Source organism: Oreochromis niloticus, linkage group LG9, assembly GCF_001858045.2.
Source record: "Oreochromis niloticus isolate F11D_XX linkage group LG9, O_niloticus_UMD_NMBU, whole genome shotgun sequence".
Classification (NCBI taxonomy): domain Eukaryota; kingdom Metazoa; phylum Chordata; class Actinopteri; order Cichliformes; family Cichlidae; genus Oreochromis; species Oreochromis niloticus.
Genome location: NC_031974.2, coordinates 11594638 through 11615012, shown reverse-complemented (window position 1 = coordinate 11615012; position 20375 = coordinate 11594638). Strand labels below are relative to the sequence as shown.

Here is a 20375-nt window from a genome sequence, read left to right as displayed (position 1 = left end):
TATAGAGTAGGGCAGACTTCCAGCTGGGTGGCAAAACACCACATAAGACGTCTTGATGCATTCTCAATCATCCAGGAAAGTAAATTTGCAAATGTACTGTTTATAAGGTTTGGGGAAACCTGCAGTCAGCTGAGACTGAAGAAGTCACTTGGATGAGTGACGAAACGTTTCTCCCACAAAACACTACGTCCAGATGAACAGATTCAACTTTTGGAGAACCACATAAGACCCTTCAAAAAGGAAAAAGGAAAAAAAAAAGTGTTTTATTTAATGTTTAAAAAAGAGAATTTGTTTTATTATCAAATATTTCAAGACACTTTCACAGATGCCAATTTTTTATAGGTCACAACATACTGAGGATAATATATTATACCTATATACCTTTTTTGTCTGTTACTGACTTTTATAAGAAAATTTGTATATATTTGTTCATCCATGACTTACATAACATTTAAACTATGTTTGATATACCTTTTACTTATATGATGTAGTTATCATGCTGTAGATCAGTGCAGCTATATATCGTTTCAAACTTTTAAAAAAGCAAAAAATTAAAATAAAAAGAAGTAATCATTTTTTTCCAAGTGACCTCAAGTGAGATTGTTATTTTAATGTTCAATTATTTGTTTGTGTACATTATGAGATAATCTAATTAGTTCCCCCTTCTGTTAGGTGGCTGAGTCGCCTCAACATGGCTGCTGTAGGCTATGCAGAGCGAGAGAGAATACGCCAGGAGCAGGGTGAGGGCTCATTCAGTGACATGGTGAAGGGTTCTTCAAACGATGGCTGCTGTAGGATGTCATCTTAAGCCAACAACACAATAATACTCGTATACCTATTGAACTTATTGTTATTTTCCCAGAATAGCCAGATTAATCTCCTAGGGGCTTACTGGGAGAAAAATTTGTTAATGGGCAACTAATGACCCCGTACCACACATGACTGTTTCATTACACCCCTAGGCACTCAGAAACCAAACAGTTATTTTTCATCCACTTGGTAATGTGATGCAATTACCTATTTCTGGAAATATATGCTCCTTCAGTTCTCAAAAACTAACAAGCGCAGAGGAACCATTCACTTAAAAGTGGTCCACATTCTTCACTCCATTGAAGTAATGTGAAGTAATGTGCATGTTCTCCAGGTTTTTTAAGGTCCAGGGAAGAAAAAAATAATTTACAAGGTTAGTTTAGAAAAATGTTAATAGTGAGCAAACCAGGTAAATGACATTTAATTCGGGTAAAAGTATTTGAAAAAACAACTATAACTTTGGACATAAGCAAAGATAATCAACTCAATACCCCCAAGGTTTTGGATGGTAATGAGGTGAAGCTAGCTGGACGAATGGTCTACAAATGTTGACGCTGAAAGTCAGTGAAGAAAACAAAGCCACAAAAGCCAAGGGAATAAAATGCCATCATTCATACCATTCATACCAAGAAAAGAAGTGTTTATTTAATTATTAAAAAAGGATGTTTGTTTTTATTATCAGATATTTTAAGACAGTTTAGTCGTTAATAATTTGATTTTAACTGTTTAGTATGAACAGTTTGTGATCCTTTACTATGTTCCACAAAAAATCTGAAGCATTAAAAAAATTATAAAAAATGTCTGGAACATGGTTAGCCAGAGGTTGCAGAATACTCTGAGACTTTTGAAAAGCTTAGATTAAAGATTTATTTGTGTGTGTGTTCAGTTTTAATTTAAAAAAAAAACGAAAACTGTTCATGGGTAGAATAACCAATGAGCTTTTTGGCCCTCATGTCTGTTTAAAAAACTTTGCTATGAATAAACATCACAGCTTTCCTTTTTTTTCCCTCTCTCCTTTTTTTTTTTTTTTTTTTAGATTTACATGTCAGTTGGTTGCTGACTCGTATCAAATGAATTATTGTTGCTATATTTAAGTTTTTTTGTGTATTAAATACTCAAAGCAAAACATCCATGCTACTTGTGGAGTGAGGACCCAAATGCAAGATCCCAATTCAGAGTTTCAATAAAAAAGCAAAATTATAATAGTTGTAATCCAAATTTAAAAATTAGTCCCAGGAGATCAGGAACAGTAAACAATACAAAAGAACAAAGGAGAGACAGGGCTATTTATACACACAAAAGGTAATCAGGGAATAGGAATGGGAATAGGGAATAACTATATACAGCTGAAACTAATCTAGACAATAACAAGGAGGGAGTCAAATTAAAAGTGTGACACAAGAGACAAGTAAGCTACCAAAGTAAAACTAGAACTGAACTGCAACCATAACTAAAGCACATGAAACAAGAGTAAACTTAACACAAGAGAAAGCACACAAGGTCAAGATAGAGAGAAACATTAACAAAGTCTATAAAGTCAAACAGTAGCAACATGTAACCAAAAGTGAATGACTGAAAATACTAGGCAATAGTTGAAAATGAAAAGTGAGTAAAAATAAAATAAACCCAGAACAGGAAACAAAACTAAAAACACAAACAAGAATTCAACCTCCAACTCAAAACTCTGGGACCATCTGGGAACTGTGGCACAAAATGCTTGATAAGATGTTAACCTGATACTTGGGGCATGTTTTCTATTTCTCGTGGTATTCTGATGACTGAATGGATGGTAAATCAATAGACAGGTGGATAAATGGAAAGAAAATGGTTGAATACCAAGTACAAATAAATACTAAATAATAGATACTATATTTATCCATTTACTGTATTTTATGTAGCTCTTCAGATTATCCTAGCTCTTCTACCATGAGGCTGCCCTCCCTTTTGATTCGATTCAAAAGAATTTGATTCATTTAGCACCAGTTCCCAATCAATAGTCATCTTAAGCGCATTATTTTGCAAAGTAAAAACCCAACAGCATCACTGAGAGGCTTCCACTAGCAAACAGAAGGTTTGAACAGCAGGTTGATTGTGCTAATTTGCTCAGAGCCAGAGCAATGTACCTGGCCATGTTAGAAATAACTATAGTGTCATCATATAGAGCCAAGAGAAGGAAAAAAAAACTCAAAAGAAATCTCAAACAGAGCTGAACCTTTTCTAATTTCTACATACACTGACTACTGGTTATTCATCACTTGAATCATGTGCGATATGAGCATCCATCAGTTTAATAAATGACAGAAAATAAGGAAAAGTGTAATTGGTTCCCATTAAGAAACAACACTCTAAGCTAATATGTAAATTGTGCATGATACTACAAATATACTGGACGTATGTGTATGGATGGATCTGACAGTATGTGTGTGGGTTTCCTGTAGATTACTGGAGTGAAAGTGAACATGAGGATGACGCTGCCTCCAGCCCCAAACAGGACAGTCCCCCACCTCCATATGACACCTACCCACGGCCTCCATCAGTGAGTCACTCATACACACACACACTCTCACACACACACACACATACTGTAAACTGTATTGCATCTCTCACAAAGTAGATATTGTACTCGGAGGCAAAATTGAGGCCTCGTGCTTCCTAGTCCACTGTAACAGTTGGAATTATTGCCAATAAAGCAATAAGTACAGATAGTGCTGAGGCTATATTAAACATAAATGTTGCTATATTTGAAGTTGAAATGGGTTGCTGTACATCATGCATCTCTGTCCTGGGGTATGTTTTTTTAATCATAGGGTAAAATAACAGGAAACACCAACAGCACCTTGTCCATGCAATTGAAGTTACAAAACACAGGCTGCTAAGTTTTAAGATAATAATAGAGTCACTCAAACACCCCTCTGCTTTGTCTTCTTGTCTCTCACCTACCATATCACACACTTACTCAATCAGGCAGGCATGCTGATGAAATCCTTTCTTTGAAGTGTGTCATTATGGTTGAATGAGACAAGGCGATCATTTGATGTCTGCCACATTGTCTCCCTTCCTTTTTCTCTATCAGATGAGCGCCTACTTGGAAGGAGGTCGGACCACTCGGCTTTCTTCCACAGAGACGTCTCGCTCTCGCTCATCCCAAGAGGACTTCCTTTGTGGCGAGCCCCCTGCTGCAGCTGCAGAGCCGCAGTACCACCCTGGTCCTCTTGGGGGAGGCACCACACACAGTGGCAGAAAAGCAGGGGGTAGCAATAGCAGCGACGTACAGTACAGATGTGATCCTGTAGAGGTGTGTGACGATGTTTAACATTACCTTAGATTAATGGTCTCACTTAGAGAGTTCGGAAATTGTTCTTTCGACTTGGGAGCATGAACGTGCTTTTTAGTCTGAATTTACACTCACCAGCCACTTTACTACATTCATCTATTCAACTGCTATTTAACGCTGATACATAGTCAGCTAATCACATGGCATTAACTCAGTTCGTTTAAGCATGCAGACATGGGAAAGAAGGCCTTCTGAAGTTCAAAAAGAGCATCAGAATGGGAAAAAAAGGCGATTTAAGTGACTTTGAATGTGGAATAGTTATTGGTGCTAGACAGGCTGGTCTCAATATTTCAGAAAGTACTGATCCACTGAGGTTTTTCCACACAACCATTACATAGTTCTGCTGTGACATTCTGTTGGTAGAGTTAAAAGAACAAGTAAAGCATGGATCCACCCTGCTCTGCATGTATATCAATGGTTCAGGCTACTGATGGTAGCATACTATTACTAACTACAGTGTGGGCTCTTGATTTTTATTACCGTATAAATTATTTCAAATAGATTTCTTTCCAGAGTTCAGACTCTAGACGATGATGAATATAGTGCAACAGATGACTGTTTCCTAATTAGAATATTGTGTTTAGAGAAATACATTTTACCAGCCATAACCTACAATTTGTAATATAGGAGCTGTCTTCATATGGGAGCATATGCTTAGATTGCATCTGGTAAGTTGTTTATCTGTTGTTTTCTGTAGTACCGCTCCAGTCCTGCTGGGGGCAGTAGTGAGACAGGGTCCCCAGGCCGCTCTTCATCGTCGCAGAGACGCTCTTGGCAGGACCTGATTGAGACACCATTGACCGAGGCTGGACTGCACTACCTTCAAACTGGACCACTTGGTAGTGCCCAAATTCCAATTCAGTTGCTTGAATTCATACACAGCGGTGTTAGTGACTTCTGTTTAAGCTGTGATTATGTTCTACAGAAAGAATGAAAACCTAATGTGTTTCTGCACACCAAAATGTTCAGCTAAGATAGACCACAGAAAGTATAAAAATGACAACATAATAGTTTCCCAGAATTTCCCCCCATAGTGGTTTGTTGCAATATAGGGCAAAAACCATATTCTTTCCAAGATGGTAAAAAAATCTAAAAAAAAATGTATTAGTGTCATTCAGTTATAAAGTGTTAAGTTTGTTTTTCATTAGGTATTAAATATAAAGCAAAGTATCTCATATTTAGCTAGCTAGCTTGATAACAACCAGTTTTATTCTTATTAGAATACAGTGAACAAAGAGATGGCGATAGTTGTGGATAGAGTCAATGAGCAATCACAGTAAGGCACGTCCCTCCTTCTCACATTTGTTGTTTTAAAAACAAGATGACAGCTCATCTTGAGGCTTCAAAACAAGCCTGTAGAAACCAGTGGATGACATCGTGTTAGTTATGTACATCTTCATTACTGTATCTACCTAACAGGAATGCTATTTTTTTCCTGGGCTGTAAAATAAATGAGTAAATGAATGAATTAATAATTAAATCTGTACAATATGGGGTGGTACAGCTGTGTCGTACATAGAAATATATACTTGGGGTCTTGTATTATTATACCTTTGGACTTTAACCCCATCAAATTTAACAAAATAGTTGCTTCATTAAAAGTAACAGAATTGCAAAAAAAGTTTTGTTTTTTTAATTTATTTGAGATATCTTAAATTGTTATTTTATTAATAAAATAGAACATTCAGCAGCAAAGCTTCTCCAGAAAGTGTGCCATTAAAATTTTGAAAGGTCCACACACACAGAGCAGAATTTCTACTGTTTTGACAGGAACTACTCTCTGCTCAAGAAAGCGCCCCCATGAAAACTGTCTGCTATCATCTGTGATCATCAGTTTCAGCTCCCCCTCATTAAAATCAACTTTGACCCCTGCCTGCAGTGATATTTGTCAAATATTTTGTGCAGCTGCTGATGTAGCTTGAAGCTTGTGTGCTTTATATGCGATCTTGTGTTTAATAGTAATGTATGTGTTCAGTGTTCTTTCTGATGCTCCAATGTGGACAATGGTTTTAAAGCTGAAATAGCAGTTTCTCTCTGATTCAGTCAGAACATATTTAAAATAAAATTTTACTGTATTGAACAGAGTGTTCTTTTAAAGAAATGAGTCATGTTGCATTCATGACTCAAATAACAGCAAATCAATTTTTTTTCTTTTCGTTGCAGAGGACGCCGTCTTTGCTGAGCCAGGCCCAGGTGGTGGCTCAATGATGGCCGGAGCCGTTTACACTCTTCCTGCTCCGAGGAATGTCCCGTTGCCCATGGCAATGCAGAGGCTGATTCCTATGGCAACCCAGGGAGGGAAACCCCGCAGCTTCACACTGCCACGAGACAGCAACCTCCACACGCTCCTCGCACCGCCTGCGAAAGAAGAACAGCAAACACACAATGGTGAGTTCATGCTGGATCAGGCTTTTGGTGTGAAATGCTTACAAGGGCACAGCTTAAAGCTAATCCTGAAGCATTATTTTTATTCACTATGTTTTAACACCAAATCAACACTACAGTAAAGACAAAAGCAGCATTCATTATACAGTGCACAAAGATTTTAGGCAATAAAAATAAAGCGAAAATACTTAAATTAGACTATGAACCAGCCACAGCATCTGAACATTGATGCAATTTAACAGTTAAAACTACCTACCAAACAAGCAGTGTTGCATTACAAGAAAAATAAATTCAAATAATAGAGAAACATATGAAATGTTAAATAGGAGAGAATAATGAGCTCTCCTAAAGGATTGCACAAATGGTTTAAACCAGCCGTTCCCAAAGCTACATGGTCCTCTTTAAGGGCCATTAGTGAGGTTGCTGCTTTGTTTGAAAGCAAGCAGAAAGCCTCACAATTCAAACTTTGAAAACCTCTTTTAACAACAGAATTTCATTATGTTGCTATGAGACTGCAAGCAGCCACGTCTATGGATGAAAACTAAAGCCAATGCAAAATTCAACAAAACTGCAGTTCCTCTCTTGACCACTTGAGGCTGGCCCGAAGCTGTGTTTTAACCTTTTAGAGCCATTTAATTGAATTAAATGCCAAAAATGATATGGCCCACTGTGAGGTACACTCCATTCTAAGTGAAATTCTAGTATTTTATCAGTCTGTTACTAAGCACCAATTATCAGTTACTAAGCACCAGTATCCGTGTCTATTCTTTGTACCTGTGCGGTTTTTGGATGCAGATTGGTACACATGCTTACTACCCTTAGCTAATAACTTAGGGCTTTCAAATTCAGTAACTTGTGGCAGCAAAAACACCAAGATTGAGGCTTTCTGTAGTCCAAAACCAATGGCTGATGTCACGATGACTATGTCTATCTTTTATATACAGTCTGTTTTTTATGACATTTGTTGAACTGCTATGTGCTGCACGCTATTTTCACTGCAAGAGCCTAATGAGGGAAAATACTTCCAAGTACTTAATATTGCTCCGTAATAACAGGGGTTCGGGTGTTTCATACAATGACAGCTAATTCTGAGCTAGTTGTAGCCATTGACACAACGAGCTGGAATGATCAAGTCTGGAAAAAAATAATTGCATGTTCGACCTTCTCGACTTCACTGAAGGACATAAAATATTTTATGTTGAGGATTAATTCAGTAGAAGAAGCTGGTGCTGCTCTCAGTGATGCATTTTTTGGGTAACAGCAGAGCGCAAAAATGTGTCTCACTGTGAATGACAGCCACTAGAGACTCAGGGGGAGGGGGAAAAAGGAAATTTCTTTTTAAGGTGAAGACGTCAGCACATGTGCCACATATAAAAACTGCTCTCAGGCACAGACATATCCATTTAAATCATCATCAGCTTGAAGCAGAGCACACTGCAGTCATACATTGATCTAATGAGGCTAATGACACCATGGTGCTCCTGTTGCCAAGGTGCGGCAAGCAGCATATGAAAAGGAAGGACTGCAAGAGTAAATAAGACTGATTTATGTAATAGCATGATATATGTTGCATTTGTTAGGGAATGGATTGAACAATCAATAATGATGTGAGCGAGGAAATAAAACTGCCAAAGTGAAGAGGGCGTCCCTGAGGCTGACAGGATTTTCTCCTCGTTAATAATCCTGCTGTGACTAATACAAATCATTACACAATGTCGTAGATGTGTCGAGGTGTGCTGCTGTCCTCCAGTGGTTGATCTGAGATACAACTTAAGGCCCTCCCCGGCCTTTTAGCTTCTAATCCTGTAACAGATGTGAAGCAAAGAGTTAAACTCAACATTAAATGTACGGGTCTCTGTTTCCCCTCTGACTGCTCTGAAGGTGGCAGTGAAGGTGCCTCGCTGGGCGACCTGTTTCGTGCGTGCGAGCAGGGTGGGGTCTGTCCTCTGGGTCGGGGGTCGGAGTCCAAAGGTCAGTCAGAGTTCAGGCAGTCATTTCTCCGAAGGGCCGCTGACCCTCATCTCAACGAGCGCCTGCACCGCCTCCGCATACTGACCTCCACGTTGAAGGTTGGTCCTCACTCTCATTCATATAGACACATGCGCAAGACGAGCACGGGGGCACGCCAAACACATGCACACTTACAGAAGCACAGGGAGATTTTAATTTCTGACGAGACGACTGACCTTTCCCTAACCTCTCACCCAAACTCTTGTCGATGTTTGTACAGATGTAGACACCGGGTTTGTGTGATGCATTTCTGGCCATTTGAAATACTATAAAAAACAAACCAGCGTACAAACATTTTATAAGAAAGACGTTTACCACATTTGAAGAAATAAAAAAAACTAACATTTCAGTTAAAGTTGTTTTTGATCTTTGTGGTGCATTTATTTTCACTCATATAAAACGAATTGCTACTGCAGTGTCCTGCTGATACTCTAGATCAGTGGTCTCGAACTCCAGTCCTCGAGGGCCGGTGTCCTTTCCATGTGTCCCTGTTGCAACACACATGAATACAATTAGTAGGTCATTAGCAAGACTATAGAACTGGACTCCATGCTGAGGTGGCAATTCAGCCATTTGATTCATGTTACAACAGCTCATGAGTGAATGAACATGGTGCAATAAAAGTACTTTTAGGAGTACATTTTTCCAAACACTTAACATTGACTTAAATTTACTTGAGTAGGGTTAGGGTTTGCCACTTCAACATGCAGTCAAGTTCTATACTCTTGCTAATGACCTACTAATTTTATTCAGGTGTGTTGTGAAAGGGAAACATGGAAAAGTTTCAGGATACCAGCCCTCGAGGGCTGGAGTTCGAGATCCCTGCTCTAGATAAATTGTAGTTGCTGGAAAAAAATAATGCAATAAAAAAAAGTATTTTACGACAGAAGTTAAAAGCAAAATTGTATACTCTGTTAGAAATCCTATCATCTGTGTTGGCTGGCTCGGTATACAACTGATAGCCAATGAGATGTCAATTTTGGTGAACAGCCTCAAAACAAACTATATCTACCAGAACAGGTGTACAGACGACTCCTTACAGTGTCTTTCAGTAGAGACTCATAACTTTAAACTCAAAGCAGCCACACCCTTAATGATCCTTAATGAAGTTTAACCTTTAACCGAGTTTAAACAAGGATACAGTTTACATGCTAAAAACACAAAATCCATTTTTCCAAACATCTTTATTTGTGCTGTAAATTTGGACATTTTGACAAGACAATCTATGGAGATTGAATCAATATTGGAGGCGGCCTCAAAGGGCCATTTGAGAAGCTGCAGCTTTGAGGCATTTCTGCATTGGCTTTATTTTCAGCCCTTCTTTGAAATCTGTGAAACGTTTGACTAGGACACAACACAATGGTTAACAGAGAATTGCTCTCGGGAACAGATGTTTGCTTACTAAAAACAACAAAATGGACCTCAGTTAGAGAAATTGCTGCCAGTAGGTACTCACACAAACAATAAAGGCATATAGGAACAGACACTTTGAGTCTGGAGCTTAGCAAAAGGTCAGTTTTGTTGAACTTTATTTTCCTTCCATAGCATTCAATTTTTGTGAAATGCAACACTGTATTTCACCTCATATTACTAATCTTACAGGTCATACTCCTCTAAAATCTTATCAGAAACTGCCTCCTCCCCATTCCTTCTTCACAAACCTTTTGAACTGTAAGATTTCTTGAAATAATGGTTTACTTCAGAAATTGTGCGAAGGCTATTGACCTTAAGACAAAACGTGCCGCTTGTAAAACGGAAACACTTATTCTCATCTGTTCAAAAATAGAACATTTGTTAAAACTATGATAAGACAGAAGAATGGCTCCCTGCATGAGGATTTATTTCATAATTGTATATTTATGATAATTTCTGACTGTGATGCACACATAAACACCGCTCATGTGCTGGAAGATGTCTGTCTTGTTAGTTTTAGTGGCGTTATCTGTCACAGTGTGTCTCCTCAGAGTCCTCAGATGTCAAGCAGCCGTCTGTTGCTTCATGCTGTCTGAGCAGCAGTGATGCTCCCGGGCTGGGTGGCTCTTTTGCTGTTTTTTTATGTCTCTAGAGTTTGTTTCTTTGTTGCTTCCTCCGTGTATGGGGGCGGGATGGCAAGTGAGGGCATGGAGGCTTTATCGCTTGCAGGTACATCAGGGGGGTTTTTTTGTTGTCTGGTTGGGTGGGGAAGCTTATGTGTTTGTTTGCTTGTCTCGCGTCTTTTAAAGGTATATACCAAGCTTTGGGGGGAGCATGGATGAAAAGTTTCACAAAAAAACCTTCAGAAGACACCACAGTGACCCTGGTAGAGGCTACACTTTAATTGCTATTTACAAGGGATCAGGTTGGATATGTGCGTTCAGGCAGCATCAACATATCTGCAGTGGTTGCTGTGGAAACAACAAAGGTTTTCATATTTTCTTTGTGTGTTTCTGCGCATTAAAATTGGACCAAAACAACACGATACATTCGAATCAGAATGCGATGGCAGAAGGAATAACAAGAGAAGAGATTTGTGTGTTGTGTTTAATAACGGCATCAGCACAAAGTCGAAGATCATGAAGTGCTAACTAAATTAAAAATAATCTACTACTGACTGAACATTAACTGAAACAATGTATATTTCACCATCACAATATCACTGTCATGTAGCAACATATCATCGTTGCCTTTCAATTATACACAATTTATTAACAATTATTTCCCATGTAATTTAGAAAAGAAAGTTGACAGTGCTGTTACAAAAATGTTTGTAACTGCTGATGCATTTCAAATTCATTAACTGTCACTTGAACAAAGAGGCTTAGATAAGTTATAAAGAAAGATCCAGTGAGGGCTAATAAAAATATTAGGCATCTACAATTAGACTTGCACTGTAGATCATTACTTTAAAAATAGTTAATTAAAAGTTAAAAAACATTATTTCACTTATTGACATCTGAAGATTGTAACTTTTCAAACAGTCAAACATCTTTAGTTTTTTGATGTATTATGATGAAAAGGTGACTTTTCAAAAAACAAACTCAGTTCTAAATATGAATTTAATAGGTTTTTAATAGAAATAATAGAAATAATACATTTTTCTAAACGCTTATAATCTTTTTTTCAATAAGACCTTTTTGCTTCTTAAAATAGCAGCAAAGGTGGGTTTGTTACAACACTTGGAAAGTACAGTTACCCAGGTGTTATATTTTTACGTTTACTACTAATATTACTGCTACTAATAGTGATCATCATCTTAAAAATTATAATTTTAATCATAGTAATTCATGATATAGTCATATTGATTATCAAGCAGTATGTAATGATAATATCAAATACTAGAATGTTCTGGCAAACGTTTAACTGTATAGTGTTTTTTTTTTTCATAATTAGTACTTTCACTATTGGTAGCTGTGTTTATTTTGATGCTTTTTTTTTAGTCCTAACTCAGAGAAACATCAACACTTTGACATGCTCACATCGTTCTTCTATAAAAGTATATTTTAGCTGAATATTTTATGAGCTTTTGAGGTAATCATCACACAAAAGTTATTACTACTGTGCGATTAAAAATGCATTACTGCATCCGTATATATTAACAATAGTGTATTTAGTGCCTTTATATACTGCATAATGCCCAAGAATATTAAATATTTATTTAAATAGGTTTTTAATAAATGTCCTACAAGTGGATTAGTTAATAGTAGATAATGTGTGCTGTAATAATTTAATGGTTGCTCAAAATTACCAAATTATATACATTGAATTACTTCAAAAGTAGCCCATGCATTAATTGTGAATACACATGAAAGGTAGTAAATATACTTAGTAGAACAATGACAGATAAAAACTGTTGTTTTTTAAGTGTTCTATGCAAATGTCAAATCTCCCCAAATCTTAGTGTATCCCCATTAAGTGTGTGTCTTGCTTTCCGTGTGTCTGCGTCTTAAAGAAGAGCGATATTTTGAAAAGTGACCCGCCCCTCCTCTGTTTCTGCATCCCCCATAGGACAGGGAGGGGGAGCTAGCGCTGATTGACAGGCTGCTGGCCAAACCCCAGCTCTCGTCGGCAGAGTTCCAGGAGTGGAAGAGAGCCTATCAGGACCTGTTCACTCAGGAGCCGAACTCGGCCGCCGAATCAGATCCTGGCCCGCCCCTCACCCCGTCGCTCTCTCACACGCACTCCTACATTGAGACGCACGTCTGACGCGAAAAGCAAAAGCAACACACACGCTTAAATTGCTCTCATCACCTGATTTTGGATTGAGTTGAACAAATTGCAGCTGATGCTTTGAGGCATCAGAGCTGCGATCGGAGAAATCTTAGTGACGAACTGAGTCGAGAGGCGAGAGTAGAGATGCGCTTTGAGCAGCCGCCGTGTGACAAGTGCAACATGACGTGTTTTTGCGGAGACCCTCGTGTCACATCAGTCTTCGAGCTGATTGGTCATGCCACTCCAGCTGGCTCGAGGGTGGACACTAACACTGATTCTTGAGTATTATATGTTAGCTTTTGTGCTGCGTACCTAAAATACTCTCCATGGAAAACCATATAAAGAAGGATCTTCATCATCTTCGTACAGACTTCTCATCCAGTGGGATTACAGAGTTGTATCTTTCTCCATCTTGCTTATTGTGCCATTTTCATACTGACTGCACAGTGTCTCATAGACGGTCTAATAGCCACATACGTTGTATTCTTTCAAGCCTTATACTTGATGTCTATGATGATATTTACTGTACAGTGAGTGCTACAGTAGACAACAATAAGCAAAGGTCTTTTTAAAAAAAACAAAAAACAAAACACTAGTCTCAGTTTCTATCTAGTTTTAGAGACTTTTGTTTGTGCTGGTTTGGTAGATTTGTGTACTGTGCTGGGCTGGACCTGAAGCATGCACACTCCTCCTGGAATAGGACCCATTTGAAGGAAAAATCCACCCTCAAATGCTTTTCTAACAACGCATCAGGCATCACATGGTGTAGTTAGGAGCCCATTATCTGCTATTGCTTTATTATTGAACTTCAGTTCACACTCCAAAAACACAGTATGCCTTTGACAAACCGCTATTTACTACTTTATAACTTCGCATATGCACATTAAAGCCGTGTGGTTTTTACATTTGGAAAAATAGAACACTAAATGCAGTTAAATCTGTTGTACAGACATATACAGGCATATATAGAGACTGAAAACAGTTCTTCTTCCTGCTGTGAGAATAAAGGCTTGCAATGATCAAGGGAGTTTTCAAGTTTCTTTTAAAATTTTTACACAATAGTAAATAAAATAGGGTCTTTTAACGATACTTTTATTAATTGCAAAACAAAAACAGCTACTAGAAATGTCTAATGTTTCGTTTACGTTGTATACATATTGAAAGCTGCATTTTAATGACATGTAAACAAATACTAGGTGCAATCTACAGAAAGAGGAAAATATAATGTTACATGGCTTTATTTAACATTTCTTGCAATGATGGTAAAACAAAGGTTTTGTCTTGCATTATAATTATTATTGCACTGAAAATTAGAAACTTGGTCTAACTATAGATGGAGCTTCCTAAATCTGAGAGAGCTTCTCATTGATGAATATTCTTTTTAGCTTTTGCAGATATGGATGTTTATATATAGTATATATACTAGATTGGGCGCTGGCGACTGCGCCCAATCTAGAACTGGTTTCCTACCCAAAAATGGCACCAGTCAACACAAAATTACTGGACCCATAGTTTGAACCATTGACATCAGTGATTATGGGAAGAACTGATGCAAGAAATTCACCAATGAGTGACAGATTCAGCCCACAGGTTCTGTTTGCTATGATTTTCTTTTCATGTAAATAAACCCAACTTTTCATATCTTCCACAATTTGGGCAGGTTTTCAAAAGGCTTTAAAAGTCAAATTAGGATTACTCCCTCCATTACCCAGTCAAGTTGCTTCCATGTCTGTCTTGACTTAACATTAATTTAACCTTTTGGATATATGAAATTTTGTCAGGTTATTGACAAAAGTGTGTTTCGACCCTTGAGCACTAAAATCCAATCAGTTTATCGTTGAGTTCAGGTGCCAAAACTGAAGAAATCGCCTCAAAATTTTTAAGAGCTATCAATATTTCAACAATACAGTGAACCGATGGATGAAAGCCATAGAAACATGCTGTCTGCAGCACTAGAGTTTTGGTTTTTCTTATGCAGTGTATTTCTACATAATACCAGATAAAAGCTTTTACTGCAGATGTATCTCTTTGATATTACCTTAAGTGAAACTTTCATCAACACAAGGGGACATTTTTCCGTTGGACATGTGGAAATATTTTGCCTTTTGTAGGCCACCTTTGTATTGGCTCAGTCACACTAGAGTAAAGATAGATTAACAACCTCTGTGCAGCTAGGAAAATTTGGTGGGTGCCTGGTAAGTGCTTTGAAGTTTTTTTTCCGTCAGAGGCTGATTGTAAGTAGTTACGAAACCTGAGCGTGCAATACCCTCGACCATATTATCAGAGATTTAATATATTTGCCAACTTCACACCATTCAACGGACTGACTCCATCTTATTGCTATTTTGTTTCCGTCTTTACTCACTAAAGTCAGTTTGAGTACAGAAACCTAATGCAAATGGTTGCAGATTAGTTCCCCATCCCTGAAGCAACCATTTCAAAGACAATAAAAACCCAATGAAGTTCATTTCATAAGTTCGTGTCACACAGTCTAAATAATTTTGGTGTTGTTACAATGTCCAACTATTGATTTTCCTACTGTGACTGCAGCACAAATAATAATCTTTATAACTTGCCTCGTTAAATGAAGGTCACATTGACTCACTGCATCATCTTGTGGTACAAAATGGTATTACACAAGTATTGTCCCAGCCTTGTTTCAAATTTTGTTGATATTTTTTCAGCACAATACATTTTTTTTTTTTTTACATTTTTTAATACATGATGCATTATATACATGAAATTTACAAAAAGTACACTGCAATTCTCTAAGCCATAATATCATTGATATATAAAATTTTATAGATCTACCCAAATCTTATTGTAGATTTTTGGATTTGCACAAATGTAAGTTTAAATAAAAGCACATTTCTATCTAGTTTTTAGGCAACTGCTTCTTCCAGACATGGACATTATTTTCATTTGGTTTTCAGTGCCTTATATGGCAGCCACTCTCCTAGTAATACAGGTGTATGAACTCTGGAAAGTTACTCTGTTTCACCCCAAAAGCCTCCAAAAATATTTAACCCAAAACAAAAAAAAGCAAAGAGACGTTTTTAGCACAGAAATATTTTCTGCACATCGCAGATTTATAGTACTTAAAAGAATGCAAAAGTTTCTAAGGGTGGATTTTTCCTTGGAGACCATTTGGCTCTCTGTATCCTGCATGTCGCATAGAGAATATGAGGCCATATTTGCATAGGAACTGAAATATGAATCTAATAAAAATATATTAGTTTGTTATTTGTAGGCTATGCTGTTGCCAAAAGACTTAATACTCAAAGTCAATGCACAAAACTATGAAAGCAATCATGAATACATACAAATACACACACAAATACACACAATAATAAGCACATAGACTGAATGCTCTTTCTCTGCTGCTGCCCGTGGTTGGTTGTAGTAGCATGTCTTTGTTATAGATGAAAACAGTATTCTTTTTCCTGTTTTTGTGTTTGAAATCTTTACATACAGTAGATCTCTATTTATAGAGCGCAAACTAAGTGTCTTGGAAGATAGTCTCTAATTCTAGTTCAGTTTTTTTTTTTGGTTTTGGACAGACTGTCGTTGAGTAAAGATTGTTTAATGTTCGATCTATAAATTATGGTTAATTAAAAAAACAGTATTTATTTATGTAATCATTCTATATGCTCTCTTGAAAGATGAGGATGGATCAATAAAATGTTGGTCATTTCGATGAAGGTGTTTTTTGTGGTCTGTTCTGTGAAAATTAGTCCATATTTTCAAAATGCTATGTTAAAGTATAAATTCAGCTTTTAAAATGCCATATAAGTATAAGTACCAACGAAAGTAAAAGTATCAAGGACTTTCTGCAATAAATTTCCCCTTTGAGAAATATAATTTATTATACATATTACACTGCACAAATACATACATAAATAAATAAAGCAGCTGATTATTACAGTATAATAAGTTAGTTAAACTCCAGGGATATCAATCTGTCTGGCTTTCCTTTGGTAGCCAGACGTATTCTCAAATCCTCAGACTCATTATCTGATAGTTTAGTCAGAAACATGCACACGAGCAGCCTGTTGGAGGTCACTTTGTAGGGCTCTGGCAGTGCTCCTCCTGTTTTTCCTCACACACTGGAGCAGATATTGATGCTGCTGCTCGCCTGATGGCCCTGTCCAGCTCTCCTCATGTGACACCCCACCTCCTGATGTCCTCTAAACTCTTAGACTCAGGGTTTTGTGTTCTGTGGTTTGGTCGGCCATTTCAGTTTTGCATGTCACGGTTCTCTCATGTTTTGGTTCATATCTAGTTCTGTTTCAGTTTGGTTCATTCTTTCCTTGAGTTCCTGTGTATTCTTAGCTCTCTGTGTCAGTTTTGTCTCAGTGTTAGTTGTTTCCTGTTTTATTTTGATGGTCTCTTGTCTCTCGTGCTTTATTTTTAGTTCTGCTTCCCTTGTCTTGTCTTCTGTGATTACGTCAAGTTGCACTCCCACCTATTTCCTCTTCCCTCATTACCTGGTGTGTATTTATTGTCTGAGTCTTCCCTTGTTCTCTGCCTCTAGGCCAGGGGTGTCGAACTCCAGGTCTCGAGGGCCGGTGTCCTGCAGGTTTTAGATCTCACCCTGGGTCAACACACCTGAATCAAATGACTAGTTCATTAGCAGGCCTCTGGAGAACTACAGGGCATGTTGAGGAGGTCATTTAGCCATTTAAATCAACTGTGTTGGATCAAGGACACATCTAAAACCTGCAGGACACCGGCCCTCGAGGCCTGGAGTTCGACACCTGTGCTCTCAGCTGTGTGCGCTCTTGTTCTGTGGTTTCCCCTATACTCCTATTGTTTTTGTTCCTGGTTCCAGTCCTGCCTTGTTTTTGTATTAATGCATTTTTGAAAAAGCTGTTTCTGCATTCATGCACTGTCTCCAGTGTCCTGTATTCTGGGTCCATATCCTACCTACAACATATATGACACTGTCCATGAACATAAAGCAAATATTTTTGTGATGGCTTGACGAGCTGGACTATCTGTGTAACCTGAATAGACTGCAGGTACCGCTCCAGCGATTAGGACGCTGGCAAAATGCAAAACTAGAGGAAAATCAGTGAGGCAGGATAAGGAGAGAGCTGGTCTGTGGCCACCACCTGCAAAACCATTCCCTTTTTTGGCATTGCCTTGTTGTTGCCTCTCTGTCACTTTCATTTGCTCCAAATATGTATGCTTCCTAAATGGACAGATTGAGTTCCCTGAAGAGTACCTGACTCACTTTGTGTTATACTGTGATAATTGAGTGGTACCTTAATTTCTTTGAGCAGCATATGTGACTGATCAATTTGCAAACAGCATGTGTTAGCTTGTTTTATTTTAATTTAAGAAGTTAAGTTTACTGGTCCTTATCCAAATAAATCTGAGGGTGTGTGAAATGACTGACAGGAGAAGAAAAAAAGAGCTTTTTGGACATTTTCCTGTGAAAAACTGTCAGAGATCTAAAGATTGCTTTTTACAATGTCAGGACAAGATTTACATTTCAGAACTGTTGGAATCAACTTATTTGTTCTTTCCAAAGGTTTTTTTTATTCAATGAAAAAATTACACAACATCTATTTTCTTAGACTCTTATCCGATTCAAGGTCATATGAAGGCTGGAGTCCCCACAGCCTATCCTCTTTATTCACAACGGGTTGCCACAGTGGATAGCTCTACAGGTTTTGATTTGGCAGATGTTTATGTTGCATGCCTTCCTGATGCAAGATTAAAGGGACTTATGTTTAAATCTCAACAAAAAATCTTTCTATAAATGAAATGGTAGCTACTGCTTTCAAATAAAAGCTGTGGACCTAGTGGAAAAAGTAAATTTCCCTCTGACATGTTGGGAAAATAAAAATACTTCAGCAAAGTACAAATTGGTACTTGGTTTCTTTATGCCATTTAGGAATTTAAATCTCTGTAGCTATCAACATAGATTTAGCTAATCTATGTATCTAATTTGTCTAATAGATTTATCTAAACTACCTACCAAGTAAATGTGACTAAAATTGCTTACATTTAGCTCAGCTACACAGTATTTGGTGCACTATTAGGCTGCATTAACTTGATTACTCTTAAGAAGATAAATAACAACCAGGTGCTGGTCAGATGTAATTAATTAATCGTCAGCAACTGTAAAAAGTTCAATAAAAGCTGATGTTCTGGCAGCTTGCTGGTCTGGAGCAAATGTGTGTTAACACAATGCCACCAGGAGTGGCTGTCCAACTAAATTTCCATTTTTTTTCTTTTTTTTGAAATGTAAAGTTGCACCTGAACAAACCACACAGGACTGATGATTTGGACTTGTTTAACAGCCACAGGACCTGAGGAGTCACTGAGTCAGTCATGAGCTCCTCTTTACACCAAAGTATTCTAGAGTCAGATGTGAAGCCATCTGTCCAACAGCTAAAGGCAGTAAGACAGTATTTTAAAACACAGCAACAAATCTACTGAAGACGAAAAGAATCAAGGTGTTGCAATGGCCCAGTCAAAGTCCAGACATCAACCTGATACTGTGGTGGGAAATGAATGGCAGCAAATGTCAGTGAACTCAATGAAGTTTGGCTCATTCTCGAAAAGAATTGTAAATCAAAGTTTGTACACAACTAGATTCAAAGCATTGCTGCTAAAGATAGTTTTGACTTTATGCATTAGTAGTATTAAATCCGTAAATAATTATCTAGCTAATTATCCAAAAAAGGTGAGAAAAAAGCTTAAAACGAAAAAAAAGCTGAGTCCCAGCTGTGACCTGAGCCAGTGAGAACTTTCCTGATGTGATATTGTCACACATTAGAGCATGGTAGCTTGAAATTAACATTTCATATTTCCACTTTTATTCTTTTTTTCAGATGTTCATTTAACTCAGATGGTGTTCTAAATAAGTAATATTTTTGTAGATAGCACAGTGTGCATTCAGACTTAAATGGAAACAGATACAAGCACAAAAGTGCATCAGTAATGATCTCCAGCAGGTTACCAAGCTATTACCCTAATGCTTTTCTACTCTGCAGCTTCATCCTTCTTTGTCCATTTGACTGTCAGTGCAGATGAAGTGGAACAAGAAAACAAAAAAAGAGTCTCACACAATGTCTTTGTTTTGCTGCTCTTTCTATATCTATCAAATAGAAAACTTCAATTATTCATAGGTAAGCAGCAATGCTGCACACTTTACAATTCTGAAAGATATTCTCCTTAGTTTTGGTGTTGTTGTTATTTCAGCACTGCCACCCTCACCTTCATCACCTTATCGGCTGTTTTTTTTTTTTTTTTTTACGTCTCTATTTCATCCCGCAGCTTGGCTCAGCCTCATCCTGAAAACTCATCTGTTTGAGTGTTACCTTCTTCACACTGAATCTGTTTACCTCTGCTTGTTCCCAAAAATCCCATTTATCACACAGCTTAGCCCTTGTTTTTCTTAGCACACAATTACATTGGAGTGACACTCTTTGGAATATTTGGTGACCCTTCCCTTACATACTTACACACTGTAATTAACTTTACGTGAACTAAAAGTAATCTGAATCAATCTGACATATGCTCAAAAGAGCTGCAAGGAAAATGCTACAGTGCTCAGCCTGTATAGTTTATATGTGAGATGTTTAGTTAAAAATGCTAATCTTTTCTTCATACTGAGTTAGTTAGAATAATTTTA

The 20375-nt window shown here is 37.6% G+C and overlaps 1 protein-coding gene across 2 annotated transcripts in view; it reads left to right on the top strand.

The window, feature by feature from the left end:
* Positions 1-16424, top strand: part of cnksr2a (connector enhancer of kinase suppressor of Ras 2a) — a 77562-nt gene extending 61138 nt beyond the window's left edge. Inside the window, exons 18-24 of one of the 2 annotated variants that reach the window (XM_005449078.4) lie at positions 673-740; positions 3249-3346; positions 3884-4105; positions 4842-4983; positions 6308-6532; positions 8411-8598; positions 12524-16424. In XM_005449078.4, the coding sequence (XP_005449135.1) occupies positions 673-740; positions 3249-3346; positions 3884-4105; positions 4842-4983; positions 6308-6532; positions 8411-8598; positions 12524-12721 (1141 nt within the window). In that variant the 3' untranslated portion in view covers positions 12722-16424. The remainder of the gene's footprint in view (positions 1-672; positions 741-3248; positions 3347-3883; positions 4106-4841; positions 4984-6307; positions 6533-8410; positions 8599-12523) is intronic. The other variant, XM_005449079.4, reaches the window with a different exon arrangement.
* The last annotated feature ends 3951 nt before the right edge of the window (positions 16425-20375 follow it).